Source organism: Megalobrama amblycephala, linkage group LG9 (genome assembly GCF_018812025.1).
Source record: "Megalobrama amblycephala isolate DHTTF-2021 linkage group LG9, ASM1881202v1, whole genome shotgun sequence".
NCBI lineage: Eukaryota > Metazoa > Chordata > Actinopteri > Cypriniformes > Xenocyprididae > Megalobrama > Megalobrama amblycephala.
Genome location: NC_063052.1, coordinates 24,957,711 through 24,975,775, shown reverse-complemented (window position 1 = coordinate 24,975,775; position 18,065 = coordinate 24,957,711). Strand labels below are relative to the sequence as shown.

The 18,065-nt window shown below is 37.9% G+C and overlaps 2 protein-coding genes across 3 annotated transcripts; both read right to left on the bottom strand.

Annotated features, from left to right (window-relative positions):
* Positions 1-4,205: 4,205 nt before the first annotated feature.
* On the bottom strand, positions 4,206-9,360 carry txnl4a (thioredoxin-like 4A). The gene is made up of 4 exons (XM_048202343.1): positions 9,200-9,360; positions 8,781-8,957; positions 8,542-8,645; positions 4,206-4,608 (listed from the first exon to the last, which is right to left on the bottom strand). The coding sequence occupies exons 2-4, from the start codon at positions 8,931-8,933 to the stop codon at positions 4,437-4,439; spliced, it is 429 nt and encodes a 142-aa protein (XP_048058300.1). The 5' UTR covers positions 8,934-8,957; positions 9,200-9,360; the 3' UTR covers positions 4,206-4,436.
* Positions 9,361-10,137: 777 nt separating this feature from the next.
* Positions 10,138-17,268, bottom strand: adnp2b (ADNP homeobox 2b). 2 transcript variants are annotated; one of them, XM_048202341.1, is made up of 5 exons: positions 16,954-17,268; positions 14,534-14,613; positions 13,984-14,101; positions 13,772-13,864; positions 10,138-13,645 (listed from the first exon to the last, which is right to left on the bottom strand). In XM_048202341.1, the coding sequence occupies exons 3-5, from the start codon at positions 14,089-14,091 to the stop codon at positions 11,003-11,005; spliced, it is 2,844 nt and encodes a 947-aa protein (XP_048058298.1). In that variant the 5' UTR covers positions 14,092-14,101; positions 14,534-14,613; positions 16,954-17,268; the 3' UTR covers positions 10,138-11,002. The 2 variants fall into 2 exon arrangements, with proteins under 2 accessions (XP_048058298.1, XP_048058297.1); XM_048202340.1 differs by lacking the exon at positions 14,534-14,613 and having other exon boundaries at positions 16,954-17,265.
* Positions 17,269-18,065: the final 797 nt, after the last annotated feature.

Sequence of the window (18,065 nt, the reverse complement as noted above, 5' to 3'; positions counted from 1 at the left end):
GAAACTGCAGCCTCCGGTTGTGCAGGAACATACTATTGGTGGGGGGACAGGGGTGGCCAGAGTTTATGCAGGGGTGGCCGGGGCGCCCCTGGTTTGCAACAAGGTTAAGCTCAGGAAAGCAAACCATCATTTCAAGGTACCTTCATCTGAGTGTTTCAGATTTTTTGGTGCTCCAGGAGATCAGCATCCAACAGAGCTCACTCGACCACATGGAAAGTAAATATCACTTAACCAAACCTCTCTCCAGAGACCTTGGCATTGTTGTAATTTACATTAGAGGTTAGTTAATAACAAATAATTTTTCATTTATTTGTTTGATGCATAATAAGGTTTTTCACCTTGTTAGTTTCAGAGAAACAAGTTTATCTTTCCAGAAGATAACGTAACTCTGCCATAGCCACACCCAACTTAATCACTTGTATTTTATGCATCTTATGCACTTTATTCCTTTACCATTTATGACATTCATTTAGTAGCTGTGTTGATTTACTTGTTTACCTTTTTGTTAATAAACTTTAATTTTATGCTGTGGTGCTAAGAGGAGTATTTCCAATACTTTTTTCCTGAGTGGAAGTGGCTTCTACTGTCACAGGTATGAACGTTTCAATATGTGATGTAGAGAAAGGCATTATCTTAACTGTTGTTGCTACTTCACCTGGTTTCACACTTTGCATAGAAATGGCTTCTGAAGTAGTGCTAGTTTCCATAGGGGATGTGGAGATGTATGTCATCTCAGAAGACTCTGATGCTTCAGCAATTATCATACTTGGTGCTAACTGAGGGTGTTGTTCCAGAAGTTAGCCCCTCTGTAGTAGTTGCTGATATCTCAGGAGAAGAAGATGGTGCTGAAGTTTTGATTGCATCTGTAAATGTTTCCAATACAGTAGCTGTGGTGCTAAAAGGAGTATTTACAGTACTTTCTCCCTGAGTGGAAATGGCTTCTACTGCCACCTCTATGGCCATTTCAGCATGTGATGTAGAGAAAGGCATCACCTTAGCTGTTTTTGCTACTTCACCTGGTAACACACTTTGCATAGAAATGGTTTCTGAAGTATTGCTAGTTTCCATAGAGGATGTGGAGATGGATGTCATCTCAGAAGACTCTGATGCTTCTACACTTATCATACCTCTTGTGCTCCCTGAGGATGATGGTGCTGAAGTTATTGCAAGTGTTGATTTTTCTAATACAGAAGCTGCGGTGCTAAGAGGACTATTTCCAATACTCTTTTCCTGAGTGGAAGTGGCTTCTACAGGTATGGACATTTCAATATGTGATGTAGAGAAAGCCATCACCTTAGCTGTTGTTGCTACTTCACCTGGTAACACACTTTGCATATAAATGGTTTCTGAAGTACTGTTTATTTTTTAATTTGTTGCATTTTTTAGGTTAAGAGCAAGTCTAGAGCATGTAATTAAAATAATACTATATAGTAATAATACAGTATTTTTCATTTAATGACGCGCCAAATGTTCTCTAGGTGAAAGATCTTTCCGTAACAACAGTGAAAGCTCAGCCGAACAGCTGATCATAGCTGTACAGGGCGGGGTTTTATTTCTCATCTCCATAAATATATCTAGTAGTAAAGCTAATGCAAGGGCTAGAAATCAATTAATCCTTTGTTGATACTTCCTCGTCATCGTGGAGAGAGAAGTTCATGGTTGCACAGCAATGACAGACACCACGGGAGCACAAACGCTTGTGGAAAGGAGAAAGTGGCGTAGCCACGCTTTCCACGCATTTTTAGACGTGTGAACGGCCCCTAAAACACGTCAAAACTCTACGAAGTACAACAAGCATATATATGAGAACACCAGTTTGAACAGCATACACACTGGGGCATTTGACTTTTATCACATTTTTGACATTGTTTGCAATCGTAAAGCAACGGGCCGGTCTACGGGACATAGATTAAGCCTTTAAATAAAAGGATTATTGAGCTGTTTCTGTCATATAGGGCCTACAATAAAATATCCTGCACAGTGACAGGAAATAAAAATGAGCACAAAGCTGTCTATCCTACACAACACCGAAAGTGTACTTGCGCTGAGGAGTAGAATTCTTTCTATGCACACTGCAACGGTCACAAAATGACGTCACATTCTGTGCGTATATTTAAAAAAAACATAATTTAACATATATATAACACGTTTTAATAATCCACTTAAAGTGTTTATTACAAATAAATTACTACATGCTGAAAATGAATTAATGTAAATGAACAAATATTTGTGTTGCATTTCCAATCCTGTGAAAACAATTCCTGTGCCCCTGGGCAGGCCAATTCAGCACCTGGACTCTTCTACAATGAAGCCATGCACATGTTGCTCTAAAACCTTTATATACCTTTCAGCATTCATAGTGCCTTCCAAAACATGCAAGCTGCCCATACCGTATGCACTTATGCACCTCCATACCATCAGAGATGCTGGCTTTTGAACTGAATGCTGATAACACTCTGGAAGGTCTCCCTCCTCTTTAGCCTGGAGGACATGGCATCCATGATTTCCAACAAGAATGTCAAATTTGGACTCGTCTGACCATAGAACACTTTTCCACTTTGAAACAGCCCATTTTGGTCCACAGGACACGCTGGCGCTTCTGGACCATGTTCACATATGGCTTCCTTTTTGCATGATAGAGCTTTAGTTGCCATCTGTGAATTGTGTTTACCAACAGTGGTTTCTGGAAGTATTCCTGGGCCCATTTAGTAATTTCATTGCCACAATCATGCCGATGAGTGATGCAGTGTCGTCTGGGGGCCAGAAGACGATGGGCATCCAATAAAGGTCTTCGGCCTTGTCCCTTACGCACAGAGATTTCTCCAGTTTCTCTGAATCTTTTGATGATGTTATGCACTGTAGATGATGAGATTTGCAAAACCTTTGCAATTTGACGTTGAGGAACATTGTTTTTAAAGTATTCCACAATCTTTTTATGCACTCTTTAACAGATTGGAGAGACTCTGCTTCTCTAAGACATATCTAATCATGTTACAGACCTGATATCAATTAACTTAAATAGTTGCTAGATGTGCTTCCAGCTGAATCTTTAAAAAAAAAAATCTAGTACTGTCAACTACTATTTCAAAGGTAGCCTACTTACTGATTATCAGGCGAGGATCTGAGTGCTGCATGGGTCATGGCAAACTTGATGGAAAGGATTTCACTGTCACAATTAAACAATGGCTGATAGATATCAGACACTACTAGTTCATCCAAATTTTTCTGGTGTCCTTGATGAACAGATTTTATGTAGGCCTATAGTTATTCAAACATTAAAAAGAGGTGATTTGTAGCGATGCTTAGACAATGTTTGTGGAGTCTCTTAAATTTGTAGACACAAACATTTTAATAAAGAATAATATAATTTGATTCGGTCATAAACGACTTTAATTGTTTATTTTTATTAACGAATTGGTCGAGTATGGCTTGTTCGAGATGCATTGACGCTGCGCAGACCGATCGGCGTATGACATCAAAGTCATCAGAGTCATCAAAATGACTCCTATGCTTTTGAATCTCTCTCGCGATACTTTGATGTCATACTCCGATCGGTCTGCGAGCGTCTGAGCCTAATGACTCAAATAATTAACTGGAAGCACAACAAATATTCTTGCTTGTTGCTGCAGGTAACTACAGTAGTCAAAATTTGAAGTTGATCAAAAAAGTTCATTAAAGTTATCCTAAGAACTAAGATGTCCTAAGAAGAAGGTTTTAGGACAACTTTGATGAAAGGTTTTGATCCACTTCAAATGTTGACTAATGTATAAGGGGCCCTTGAAAAGTCAGTAAATTAATCTTTCTGATGATCAAACTCGAAAGACTCAAATTACTGTGATAAAATCCTAATGACTAGAAAAACAGCTGAGATATTATTGTACTGTAAAATGTGAAAAAGCAATTCAAACACCCACACACTGTTTTGATCTACTTAGTCTAATTAATGTAAGCATTAAAAATTACCACACTAAATAGGCTAAGTAGTGTAAATATATATTAATATTGTCTTAACCTACATAGTGCCACAGCATATTTGTACCCGTTTTGCCTCCCTACTAATATGGAGTATCCTTGAGCTTAATAAAGGTAGTTCATGTTGATTCAGCTAAACATACTTTAATTCTGACATGGTTTATATGAAGAAACCTAATAATTAGCACTGCAATGATAAATTAGTGCTTAGTAATACAAACAGCAGAAACACATTCAATATTTATTCATTTATTCAATACACAGGGACATTTTCAGACGCACAAAATTATAAAAGACTGGTAACCATAACAACAGCAACAGAGTAACACATTTAAATATAAAGTTGAAAATCCTAAACAAGGCCATTAAACAGTCCAAATGACCATACTGCTGAATACTCAGATCTTGTCCAATGTTGATGAAAAAAAAAAAAAAAATGCAATGACTAAATAAGCGCACAGAGATCAGTATCTGTATTTGGTTGAGTAGTCTTTTGGAGAAACCACAAGACCCCGTCCTTTCCTCGCCCCCCTGTAGACAGTCTCAACAATGTCTATCATCTCCTGCTTATCTTCCATGGTCCAGTTTATCTTGTTGTTGTTACCAGTGCCAAGATCAATCATGATGTGCTTATTCCTGAGATAGACAAGCAAAAGCAGAAATATACATTAGGATAAATATGCACTGTAAAACTACAGAGGATCAAAACCTTTCAAAGTTTTTCTGAAACCTTCTTTGGACAACTTAGCTCGTAGGACAACTTTGATGAACTTTTTTGATCCACTACTGTTGCATTGAAGATATTTATTTTTGTCTATAACTTTGACAAGTTCAGAAAGTGATTCTATCACATTACACTTGTGACAACAGTTAAAGTGCCCCTATAATGCTTCTTTTGGATATTACCTTGTAGTGTTGTATAGCTGTTTGTGAATGTAAAATGTCAAAGTTTCAGAGATCAAATTGCACAATAAATAGATGTTATTGCCTCCTGCACTTTATGCTGATCATCTGCTTAGCGGCTGGTAAACTTACATATTTATCTATAGCGTTAGGCTTTCCAGATGTATGAGGTATCAATCTTGATACCTCATACGATGTTGTCACTGCCTTTTGAGAGATTTACAAGATTATTTACATGTCTTTTATAAGGCTCTTATTAATTGGATTGTAATTTCGATACAAAAATTACACTTTTTCCATTAATCTATTAGTCTGCATTGCATATTCTGACTAACTTAACCTCTGAGTGGCCACTGTGTTCAAGAGATTGACAGATATGTCTGTGAATACTTTAGAATACTTTATTTTCAATGAATGTTTTAAAATTTTGATTTATCCAAGGTTGTGGCCTCCCTCCAATACCGCTATGGCCCACAGTTTGGGAAGGCAGAACTGGCCTTAAAAAAGATTAGTTCATCCAAAAATGAAATTTCGGCCGTTATTACTCACCCTCATGTCATTCCAAACCCGTAACACTTTAGTTCATCTTCGGAACGCAAATTAAGATATTTTGATGAAATCCAAGAGGGTTTTTTATCCTCCATTGAAAGCAACGAAATTACCACATTCAAGGTCCAGAAAAGTAGTAAAACATCATTAAAATAATTAACGTGGTTCAACCTTAATGTTATGAAGCGACGAGAATACTTTTTTTGTGCAAAAACAAAAACAATTTTTTCATCTTCCCTGTCAGTCTGTTATGCAGCTGGCACAGTGCAGCATTTCCGTGTTTACATCCAAAGGCCGGCTCATTATTGGCCGGCTCCTGCATCAGCATCACACGCATGCTTGGTGCTGCTCACGTGAACAGGAGTCGGCCAATACTGAGCCGCCATTCGGATGTAGAACCTGAAAGCGCTGCAACAAAAATAGCTTAGCAGAATGATGGGAGAAACAAATTTGTTGAATAAAGTTGTTATTTTTGTTTTGTTTTTTCACACAAAAAGTATTCTCATTGCTTTATAACATTAAGGTTGAACCAAGCGGCAACCTCCCCCTTTCTCTCGTGAAGCCAATACGGAAGTAACTTAAACTGCGATTCATCGACTGGCCGCTAGGGACAGGCTCCAAAAGAGAGCAGAATCTTATAGAGTCCCATGTTAAATTGGCCAAGTTTATAGCAGAAAAAAACATGTTTACAAGTTGGTTCAAATTGTGGTTTTGGTCTATACTGCTATTTTTGCCCTTCATGACAACTCTGAGGGGGGTGAATTTTTTTATAACTTATCCGTTTAAATTATATTAAGCCTTAAAGTTCTGCATAATTAAGGGCGTGGTCACTTGAGTGACAGGTATATTGCACTGCTGTCTGTGAGCCGTCATGTTACCTCAGCTGCCGCTGAATTTGGCATCTCAGCCGTATTTGTGCTCGATTATTTTATACAATTATAAAATATGGCTTGCTGCATAATATTCGAGACTGATGTGTGTCTGTGTAGATGTGCATGCATGGGGAAGAGACACAGAACACACGTTGTTGGATCGTGGCATTGGCTGAAAGTTTTGGTTGTGAGATTTACTGCAATGACAATGGCGGGAGGATATCAAAATCCGACAGCACTGCTTGGATATTATAACTAAAACTGCTGCACTATTTTGAAAAAAATATACTTTGGACACAGGCTCATTTGTTTGTTAGATACGATCGCTGCTCAGATTGCATCCTTTCTTGAAGAACGATGACAGAGAGCAGATCATTCAGAAGAAATGTGACATGTTTTTTTGTTTTGCAATGGACATTCATATTTTACCCAAGTGCCACGGATTGGATTCATCTCGTGATCTCTATTTCATTATAAAGGTATGAAGTCCCATTTGATTTTCCATGTTGTTATTTGCACAACCAACACTACTGGTGTTGGAGCATCTATATCTTAAAAAACACCGTAGATTGACAGTAAACCTTTAGAACGTTCTGATGATAAAACTTATCTTCATTAATATTTTAGATCGTATCTTAGATAGATATATAGCTCCTTTGCTGCTAACATGGTCACGTCGAGCTAGGCAGGCGTGGTTTCAGCAACCAGTCATATCAGCTCAAACCACCTCCCCGCCTCTTTGCCCATTTTCAGTTATCCGGGAGTGACGTGCTGTGACGCGCAGCTAAGATGGCCGCGGCCTCATTTAGGCGTCAAAACTGCTGTTCAGAACTCTATGGGTGACGTCACGGACGCTACGTCCATATTTTTTTACAGTCTATGGGTTGAACCACTGTTGACTATTTTAACCATGTTTATACTACTTTTCTGGATATTGAACATGGTAATTTTGTTGCTTTCAACGGGAGATAAAAAAACCTCTTGAATTTCATCAAAATATCTTAATTTGTGTTCCAATGATGAACAAATGTCTTACAGGTGTGGAACGACAAGAGGGCGAGTAATTAATGACAGAGATTTAATTTTCGGTGAGCTAATCCTTTATTTAGGCATGCAGTCTTTCTTCACAACATTAACCCCCCCCCATCATATTACAACATTATTAGAACATAAAGCCAATAAACCCTGAAAAAGAAACATTTAAGGAAATAAATATATAAACAAAAAACTAAAGCTTAAAGGGTTAGTTCACCCAAAAATGAAAATTCTGTCATTTATTACTCACCCTCATGCCGTTCCACACCTGTAAGACCTTCGTTCATCCTCAGAACACAAATTAAGATATTTTTGTTGAAATCTGATGGCTCAGTGAGGCCTCCATAGCCAGCAATGACATTTCCTCTCTCAAGATCCATTAATGTACTAAAAACATATTTAAATCAGTTCATGTGAGTACAGTGGTTCAATATTAATATTATAAAGCGACGAGAATATTTTTGGTGCACCAAAAAAACAAAATAATGACTTATTTAGTGATGGCCGATTTCAAAACACTGCTTCAGAAAGCTTAGGAGCGTTATGATTCTTCTGTGTCGAATCATGATTCAGATCGTGTGTCAAACCAGCAAACTGCTGAAATCACGTAACTTTGGTGCTCCGAACCGCTGATTCGACACGCTGATTCATAACGCTCCGAAGCTTCATGAAGCAGTGTTTTGAAATCGGCCATCACTATACAAGTCGTTATTTTGTTTTGTTTTTGGCACACCAAAAATATTCTTGTTGCTTTATAATATTAATATTGAACCACTGTACTCACATGAACTGATTTAAATATGTTTTTAGTACATTAATGGATCTTGAGAGAGGAAATGTCATTGCTGGCTATGCAGGCCTCACGGAGCCATAAGCTTTCAGCAAAAATATCTTAATTTGTGTTTCGAAGATTAACAAAGGTCTTGCGGGTGTGGAACGCCATGAGGGTGAGTAATAAATGACAGAATTTTCATTTTTGGGTGAACTAACCTTTTAAATACTTATTAAAACACCCTGCATAATGATGGACTCCCATTTGGTTAATAGGACACTCCACCCAAAAATGAAAATTATCTCACGTTTTATTTTTCTAAAATTCTCTATTTGTGTTCCACAGAAGAAAGTCATAAGAGTGAGTAAATGAGAGAATTTTTCATTTTTGGATTGACTGCCTGACTCTCTGTAGTCATTATACAATCTGAAGACTTACCTGAAAAAGAACATGACTGTGCAAGGATCATATAACTCATACATCTTGTTGAAATCTGGCACTTCTGTGATGTCCACAAGATAAATTACTGCAAAATTCTTTACCTGAGGAAAACACTTGATATCAGGCACACAAAACACTGATAGAATAATGGTACATAAATAACTGTTCCCAAAGACATCTTCATCAACAAGTCCTACACCAAAAACTATCTGTTCAAATTGGCAAACAGTAAATACCTTCTCGGCGATGCTGTATAATACTTCATCCATTTTCATACACGTAGGGTCCCAGTCGTGGCCAAATCGTATAACAATCACACGGTCCTCCTCGGATAAAATAGCCTGGTCCACTTGCCAACCATTGTGAAGATGAGGGAGCATGTACGACATTTTGATGGTAATCCAAAAACACTTCTAAAAAGGCACATGAGGTTGTCGTTATATATGCTTACAAACCACACCAGGCGAATATACTATTCAAACTTTACAAAATAAAACGCAAAACTGATTTGTTTACATTTCACACGTTGGTTTCTCGTTAGCAATTAGCCCAGAAAATTCTAGAAAATACTGTCAGACGTCAACAGAAGTTTTCTTCAGTTAAATATTAGAGCAATAAAGCAGGGAACAAAATTAAAGGGAAATGCAATCCTTACCTTACAGTTTAAATGAATTTTTTTGTGTAGATGAAGTGTTTATTCTGACTTTATAAGATGTATAACACGGATTACTACGGTTTTTAAAAGCGTACTGCAACAACGACGGCGGCTGCCGCGGTTAGTGAACAATGCGTATGAACAGATTTCAATATCGCCCTCTGCTGGATTGGAGAAAGCTGCTATGGAGTCAATAACAAGAAATCTTTCAAACTCGTCCGGGTATTGTTTAAATTATTAAAATGTATTCAAAGGGTCATTCAGGAATCAAGACTTAAGATTAATATTTATTATTATTATTTGGCCTTAATCATGAACAAATATGCACAGCAATGAATTCTACTATTGTCTAATGTTGTCTTGTGACAAAATACCTTTTGTGTATGTTGTTGAATGTCCTACATGAAATGCGCAGGCAAGCAAACAAGAAAGATATTTATTCCTTGGATCAATTATTCAGAAAAGATCTGATCACAGCATTATTTAAAGCTAAATGTTTATTTCCCCCATTTTTGTACTGTAAATAAATGGGTAACATGGAATACATTTGGAAAGCGTGTCTTGCAGCTAAAACTATTGAAAACAGTACTTTGCTGTTTGTTTCATAATTACTATGCATTCATCCTCTGTGAACTTATTTTAATTAAGAGATTGGAATATTTATTCATATAGCTTATGACAGAATACTCTTTAAATTTCAAGGATTATCTCACAACTGGCAGCATGAATACTGTGTTAGCAAGCAAATATGTATACTGATAACATTTTAGATCTTCAAATAAGATTTATTTTCTTCATTTGTGTTCTGTAAATAAACACTAGTTTAAATAAACTACATAATGGTTAACTAATAAATGTTGTTCCCTGATAATGACAAATAGGATTGAGTTTTTAACAATGCCCATTACTCACATAAACATACAACTGAAAAAAAGTGAACTTGTATGTATATATTTATATGCTCTAATTTATTTACACAGCTTTCATTTTGTAAGCTTAGATGTTGTCATTTACTGTGAATATGAACATGTCATTTACTTTTTGAATACTGAACAGGGGAAATAAAGTGGGAAACCAAGGGTCTACAAGATATCCTGATGCTTACAATCATTATACAATTGAAATGAACTGCAAACAAATGAAAATCCTCACAACTAAAGTGTGGAGCTTCACAGAGGAAGTCACTTAGGTAAGCAGCATGAATTAATAAGACAAAACTTTTTTTTGGCAAAGAATATGATCAAAACAATAATTTGAATACCATATTTATAAAAGTATAAGGCAAGCAAAATAGAAATGAAATTTAACAATAAATGGAATTGATTAATAGAAATATACATTGTCTAACAGAAAAAGGAAACAGATAACCATTAAACATTCCAACAAATATATCAAGAAAATGCCAAAAAACAAAACAAAACAGTTTATGAGGTTTGGAAAATATAAAAAGTATAATCACAAATTCTTCAACTCTAGAACTATAAATGGGCTACAAACATCTATTTGTACATGAACTTTGCTTGAAGTGATGTCTCAGTGAAAAGTAATGGATGTATACTTTAAAATGATTAATATGAAACAAAACGCAAGCATTCACACACATACGTACGTTAATGAACAGCAGCCAATATCAAACACATCTTCACTTGTTTCAATCTCTCAAGTTCTACTAGGTTAACAGTTTAACACTAGTTTTGGTGAGAATGGAACATATTTTGCATTGTTTCAAGAAACACGTAACAGTTTAGGCTCTCAGTAAAATTTGCATTTCAAGTCCTCCTTGTCTTTATTACTATTGGGAAACTACTCTTGGAGGACCTCCATCTCTGTGTCTGTCACGGTGCTCAGCTTCTCAGGCTCAATCTCTGGGATGAATAGATTATGCTTCAGTTTATTCAGCTCTGCCATATTGAAGCCTAAAAGTACCACGGCCTTGGTTTTCTGTATGTTCTTCAGACATCTGGTGCGCTTTGTGCCAATCTGGCAAGCCACGTCAGTTTTGTTAAGCAGTAAACGGCTACTCAGGGCAATGATCTCCTTCTTGAGCGGGTAAGGCTGTGTATTAAAGTACTTATTGACAAACTCGCGTCGTTCTTCGAAGGAGCTTGACTCCATTCCAGAAGGATCCAATGCTAATTTTACAGAAGGATCGATTACTACTTCAGGTGAGGGGACCGTCAGACCAGCCAACCTATCTCGCTCGAGTTTTCTCTTCCTTGCCAACCGTTCCTCCCGCTCTCTTCTATTCGCCTCCATAGCTTCTCTGAAGGCTATTTCCAGGCGCAACTTGCTCTGCATCTCCGCTTCGGTTTCTAGTGGCTTTGTGGCAGGAACCGAGGCTTGAACTGAAGTCGGGGTTGGACCAGTGATCTGTTTTGGATGAGCTGGGTATGACACAAGTGCTCGGTTTGCTCTGGGAGTAACAGCTAATCCTGAAGTCAGTTTATCACTATCCTTGAGACTCTTCGGTGCACTGCGGCATTTAGCCAAGTGGACAATGATGGCCTTGGTAGTGGTCTTCCCAGTGTACACACCACCACAGTAGAGACATCTGTACGATGGGGTTTTAAGTATAGCATGCAGAGTGGGCACAATGAAATGCTTCTCTTTGAGGTGCATTTGATAGCATTCCTTGTTCAGAAGCTTCTCCGAGCAGAAGGGGCACTCAGTGCTGTCAGGATTGGGTGTGGGCATCTTGCAGGGTGTGGACAGCTTCCCAACACCCTGAGGATTGTTGGGCAACATCTTCACAAAGATCAGATCGAGGGAGCTTGTGACCAATGCAAGATTGAGCTCTTTTTCACCCATTATTAGTTTAGGAGCCGTGGTTCGGATGTCGAAGTAAGGGAAAAGCAGATTCCCCGAATCATCAGTATACAGTCTGTATTCACGCCTCATGAAGTCACAGTTGCTCTTTCGGTTCACATTATGTTCCATCTGGATATGGTCGACAAGCTGCTTGATGGAGTAGAAGAGCCCAGAACAAAACAAGCAATTCATGCCATGAAGCAGGTGTTCAAAAACTCCCTTTTCCGAAATCAAGATCTTGCATGTCAAGCATTTCACCGTCTTATCTGGCATCTTTTTCAAAAATGGAGCACGAGCAGCTAGACCAATCTTGGGCATTTTAGCTGCCTCTTTGTGAACCTCTGGATGGGACTCGTAGATATCAGATGGGAAGAGTTCATTACAAATAGGACATGTGATCCACTTCTTGGTTTGTTTAGGGGCTGGCAAAGAGCTGATTTGTTTGTTTTGCTGAGCAGGAGGGTTGTTCTGGGATGCAGGCAGAGGTGGTTTGCTGACTCCTTGGGAGTTATTTCCCTGGACTGATAGGACCTGCAAAGGCGCAAGAGTGTAGGTAGGCAAACCATCAACTTTGTTGCCAGTGGGGATCAAATGACTCAGAAGGGATTGAGAGGTTAGCATGGTGCCTCCAGAGGTGGGTTGATTTATGGGCAATCTTGGATTAGCAGCGAGGGACTGAGGTGGCGGTGGCCTAACAGCAGGTACATTGAGGCGAACACCTGGTGGTAGGACAATTTGGCGGGAAACAGGTTGCAGTTGTGACTGATTAGGAATGCCTACTCTGACGGACACCTGGTTTTGAGGAACACCAATAGGAGCAGGAGGCACAGCAGGTCTGGTGATTTGGGCGTTCTGAAAAGCCAATGGGACTCCAGGCCTCAGTAAACCCTTCGCTTCAGCGCTTGCAAGCTGAACCAGGGCAGAAGCTTGAGTTGGGAGAAATGCCTGGCTGGTTCCTGGGGCAGCAATGACTGCAGAACCACCACTTTCCGGCCCTTTAATTCCACCAGCAGCCAGTGTAGCTGTCACCGCTGGCGGATCTTTCATCATCAAGAGAGCAGGAGGGCCTTGTGTTTTCGGTGCTAGAGCAGGGTACTGTTTCTTACTATCTGTTTCAAAAATTAGAGCTCTGATATGCACATCCAGCTCCTTGTGCTTTTCTGAGGTTAGAAGATGATACAGCAAGTGTTCGGATGTCTCAGCTGATACGTAACACTTTTTGCAGTAGAATTTCTGAGACCTGTCTCCAAGAGCCACAAGTTCCCGCTCCGATCTCTGCCCGGCATATTTATTCAACGTGGAAGTGTAGTGATATAGAAGAACATGCTTTTTAACACTGTACAAAAGAGTATCTTGTATATGGCATCTTCGGCACTGAAATGTGGTGCCGTTTACAGCCCTTGGAGGCAACTGTGGGACAGCAGGGGTTTCTATCTTTGCGTCCTCAACGTGGAACAATTTGAGGTGCCTGGAGACCAATCTTGGGTGAGCTATAAATGGGCAGGAAGTACAGGCTGAAAGCTTGCACAGGCGCTCTTCTTCATCATGGTAGCGCTGAACATGGGTTTTGTAGGCATGCCAGGATCTTGTAGAGAACTCGCACAAGGTGCAGCACAATCCTTGTGTACGATATTCCCACTGAGAATGGAGAATGCTTGGTTAGAATTTCAACCAGTTGTCACACAATATTCAGAGATGCTCATTATTTAGCTAAATAGTTTTTTGCTCAGTAAAGCTAAGCACATTTATTGAAGTGACATTCACCTTCTTCCTCCACCGGCCATCAAAACCATCAGATAAACTGCACCAGTCTGTGGCATCAAAAACATTGTCGCCTGGGTAAAATTCCTGGAGTTCCTGATAAACAAAAAGGAGAGATAACATTTCAAATGGAAATACATTTTTAAAATACAAGGCTATTTTGATACACATGGACATGAGATTTCAGTTATTTCATTTTTACAAAACAAACATACCTGGCCCAAATTAAGACATTCTTCAAGTCCAAATTCGCCAAGAATGTTTTTCACTTTTCGTCTTGTTCTGCGGATCTTCTCCAACCCTCTGACTGGAAACTGGTACATGGTTGTACGCCTGAAAAAGAATCACTTTGGTTTCCATTTGGATGTTGTCATTATTTGTGATTTTTATTTTGATTTATTGACCAACCCTGAAATCCTATAGCCTGATTATGTAAGACTACAATAAATGCTCAGTGACAGATTTAGGAGTATTTCATACACTTCTTAACCAATCATTTTGCTCAGACAGGAAGAAAAAAAATTGTTTTGCATTGCTGATTTAAATCACTTTAGTTTTTACAGTCAGAAAACACACAATCCAATTTTTACAAAACCATTCAGAACACCAGAAAATATTTTTTTTGGAAAAAACATCTCAACCTAGACTCTGTCTATAACAACAAGACACCGATAGACAACAGTGGTTATATACGTTTTAACTGTTTGATCAAAAATGGTAAGTAGTAACTAAATGTTGGTAGAGACATGTCCTTAGCATCCTTACTAAATTCCAAGCCCTGGTAGTTTGTTACTCTCAGCTTTTGTAGGAACTCTTCGGATACCATGTGGACACCGACATCATTACTATGGAAAACAACATAGATATACCGCATATTGACTACAGTGTCTGAGCAATGGATCCAAATTCATCCCTTGCAAAGTAATAGTATGGACATTCAGTTCTGATTTGAATACTCAAATCAAGAGTGTGCTATTTTGTAAAGAAAAAAAAAAGCCTAAAATGTTTTGTTGTTAAACCCTAATTAATAGTGAATCAGAAGAATGAAATACTTGCATAATCCCTCAGAAATTAACCCAAAACATGGAACTCCACTCTAAGTAACTTAAAGGGTTAGTTCACCCAAAAATGAAAATAATGTAATTTATTACTCACCCTCATGCCGTTCCACACCAGTAAGACCTTCATTCATCTTTGGAACGCAAATTAAGATATTTTTGTTGAAATCCGATGGCTCAGTGAGGCCTCCATAGCCAGCAATGACATTTCCTCTCTCAAGATCCATTAATGTACTAAAAACATATTTAAATCAGTTCATGCGAGTACAGTGGTTCAATATTAATATTATAAAGCGACGAGAATATTTTTGGTGCAGCAAAAAAACAAAATAATGACTTATATAGTGATGGCCGATTTCAAAACACTGCTTCATTAAGCGTTATGAATCTTTTGTGCCGAATCATGATTTGGAACGTGTTTCAAACTGCCAAACTGCTGAAATCATGTGACTTTGGTGTTCCGAACCACTGATTCGACACAAAAGATTCATAATGCTCCGAAGCTTCATGAAGCAGTGTTTTGAAATCGGCCATCACTATATAAGTCATTATTTTGTTGTTTTTTTGGCGCACCAAAAATATTCTCGTCACTTTATAATATTAATATTGAACCACTGTACTCACATGAACTGATTTAAATATGTTTTTAGTACATTAATGGATCTTGAGAGAGGAAATGCCATTGCTGGCTGTGCAGGCCTCACTGAGCCATCGGATTTCAACAAAAATATCTTAATTTGTGTTCCGAAGATTAACGAAGGTCTTACAGGTGTGGAACAGCATGAGGGTGAGTAATAAATTACATTATTTTCATTTTTGGGTGAACTAACCCTTTAACTAATTGTGGTAACATGAAAACAGTATATAATGTTCATATACTTCAAATTATATCATAGATGTAACATTGGTGAGTGCAAGTACTTCCACTAATCCAACTGCAAAATTCAAGAAGCAGTAGAATTTCATGACTACATGTTATTTGTCACATTTCATTTCCCGAAAAGACCATTATGATTTTTATTTTATTAGTTACACACATATTCTTCCTCTCGCATTCATTACAGTAATGCCAGTGTGGATATTTTACTTTTGAAGGTTTCTTCTATAATAGCCATTAAGTTTCAATTTATATATAAAATGTGATTAGCTTATATGATATTTCCCACCTGCAACTGTATTTCAGGATTTTTTATTTAACTTATTAAAATAGTCAGTGTGAACAAATAGGTGTTTTGCCTGTGCAAATTTGAAATATTTTTGGGAACTTAGTCACTTTTGACTGGATTAATTTCTGGAAGGTTATCATCATCATTACTCAATTATTCCAAAATTTAATTTGGAGAAAATTGTGCTTATTTGACATGAAAAGAAGTGCAAAATGACAGTGACAGTACTTCATTTTCTTTTGGTAAAAAAAAAAAAAATCATTTATTTTGTGGTGAAAATTCGTATGATGTTCTTAATAGGTGCTTCACATCTCTGCCTGTTGAACATGCATGCAGTGGTAACACAATCTGATGAATCCAGTACCACAGCAAATAATACATCTCACTCACATGGAGGAGGACTACCTCGTGTAATATCTACAACTTAGTATTCAAGAAATCAACACGCTATTACCCAAATATATTTAGTGCTATGACAGACACTGTGTACAGATACAGTCAAAATCTCACATCTCAGCCCTGCATCAGTCAAATAAAAACACTATACGACAGAATCCGTTTACATTGTCATAGCCTATATGTGCCAGAGCGAATATTTAATTCAAGCTGTAATTATTTATTTAATGCAAGCATCAACTGCGACCGGTGACCAAACATATCCACGCCCGCCAAAGCACACTAAATGTTCGAAACAAAAGAGTCTAACGTAACTCTAAACTAGCGAAATGTAATTTTCCATGCGCCCCACATCACTAAGAATTCGACAGGAATTATTTCACATCGCAGAACAACTGATTCCCTTCTAGAACGCGCGATTCTAAATAACGCAGTGATGTCATAAAGTAACCTCTTCGCAGCTCTCGGCTAATGGGCTTCGTTCTACTTCCTGATCATACCGAACCCGCAACAACTAAACGCAAAAGCTAATGTTCCCGCTGCTATCTAATTGTGAGGACATTACCTTTTTTCACCGCCACACAGACTCAGGGAGGGGATTTAGCTACTTTCACCAATCCGCGTGCTTGCCAAAACCGATGATAGAAGATGTGGAAGCGGTGTAGGATGTTGAAACAATAATTCTGCGCTCTCAACTATGGAAACCAGCAATGAAGAGTATTTATTAATTTTTGCAAGTAGGACTCATTTATTGTGCTTGCCGTTTAGACTCGAGAAAATGGCGCATTGAACAACTGGGAAGTGACGTCAGGGCATAATTATCATACTGCGTGCCTGGCCAATCGAAATTTAGTACGCTTGAAATGGAAAAAAGTTCTTATATATCACTCCTGCTGGCTCTCAGGGGTAATCACGTGGAGTAGTATGCACAACTTTTAAGTTGGGACCTAGTCCGGTTGTGGTTAGTTTCAGTCTTTCAAATATTCATCATGATAATGGATTTTCTTAGAAGTGGTCTGGTCATGAGGGGGCGCAGTTGCTTGTAATTCACAGGCATAGCCACTAGATGGCACCTTGAACAGTCAGCTCGTTGCTGAGCAACAGCACAAGATGGGAGGGGTTTTGTTGCTGAAGTCATATCTCACCACTAGTCTTCATCCAATGGGTAAAAAGTAACTGATACTAGCATAGGCATATAAAAAACGGCTTATAGCTACTTGCAATGACGGTGCATGGATTTTTTGAACAATTCACTTATGTTTTTAATTGCATGACAAAAAAGTTACATTGGACAACACATGAGAAGCAATTTTTGAAAGATTTGATCATACATTCCGTTCGCATTTTTCTAAATGTAATTTTCCGATCCAATGTAAAAAATATGTACAAATAATGCGTGTTTGCAAATTTCAGAAATCTTTTTATTTATTTTTTTTATTCAATGACCTGATAACATTTCAAACAATGGTTACTATGGGGCTGCTCGATTATTAATCGCGATTAATCGTTTGCAAAATAAAAGTCTGTGTTTACGTAATATATGTGTGTGTTATGTGCATAATAATTATGTATATATAAATACACGCACATACATGTATATATTTATGAAAAATGTTATATTTATATATAAAATATTTATATTTATATATAATATAAATTGTATATAAATATACATTT

What these genes read in the sequence shown, in the direction of transcription:
- adnp2b (XM_048202341.1), bottom strand. Translation starts at nt 14,091, where the DNA reads ATGTACCAGTTTCCAGTCAGAGGGTTGGAGAAGATCCGCAGAACAAGA. An exon ending in AATGTCTTAATTTGGGCCAG is followed by an intron (nt 13,865 to 13,983) that starts GTATGTTTGTTT and finishes TTTGTTTATCAG; the next exon opens with GAACTCCAGGAATTTTACCC. An exon ending in ATGGCCGGTGGAGGAAGAAG is followed by an intron (nt 13,646 to 13,771) that starts GTGAATGTCACT and finishes CTCCATTCTCAG; the next exon opens with TGGGAATATCGTACACAAGG.
- txnl4a (XM_048202343.1), bottom strand. Translation starts at nt 8,933, where the DNA reads ATGTCGTACATGCTCCCTCATCTTCACAATGGTTGGCAAGTGGACCAG. An exon ending in TATACAGCATCGCCGAGAAG is followed by an intron (nt 8,646 to 8,780) that starts GTATTTACTGTT and finishes TGTTTTCCTCAG; the next exon opens with GTAAAGAATTTTGCAGTAAT. An exon ending in ACAGTCATGTTCTTTTTCAG is followed by an intron (nt 4,609 to 8,541) that starts GTAAGTCTTCAG and finishes TGTCTATCTCAG; the next exon opens with GAATAAGCACATCATGATTG.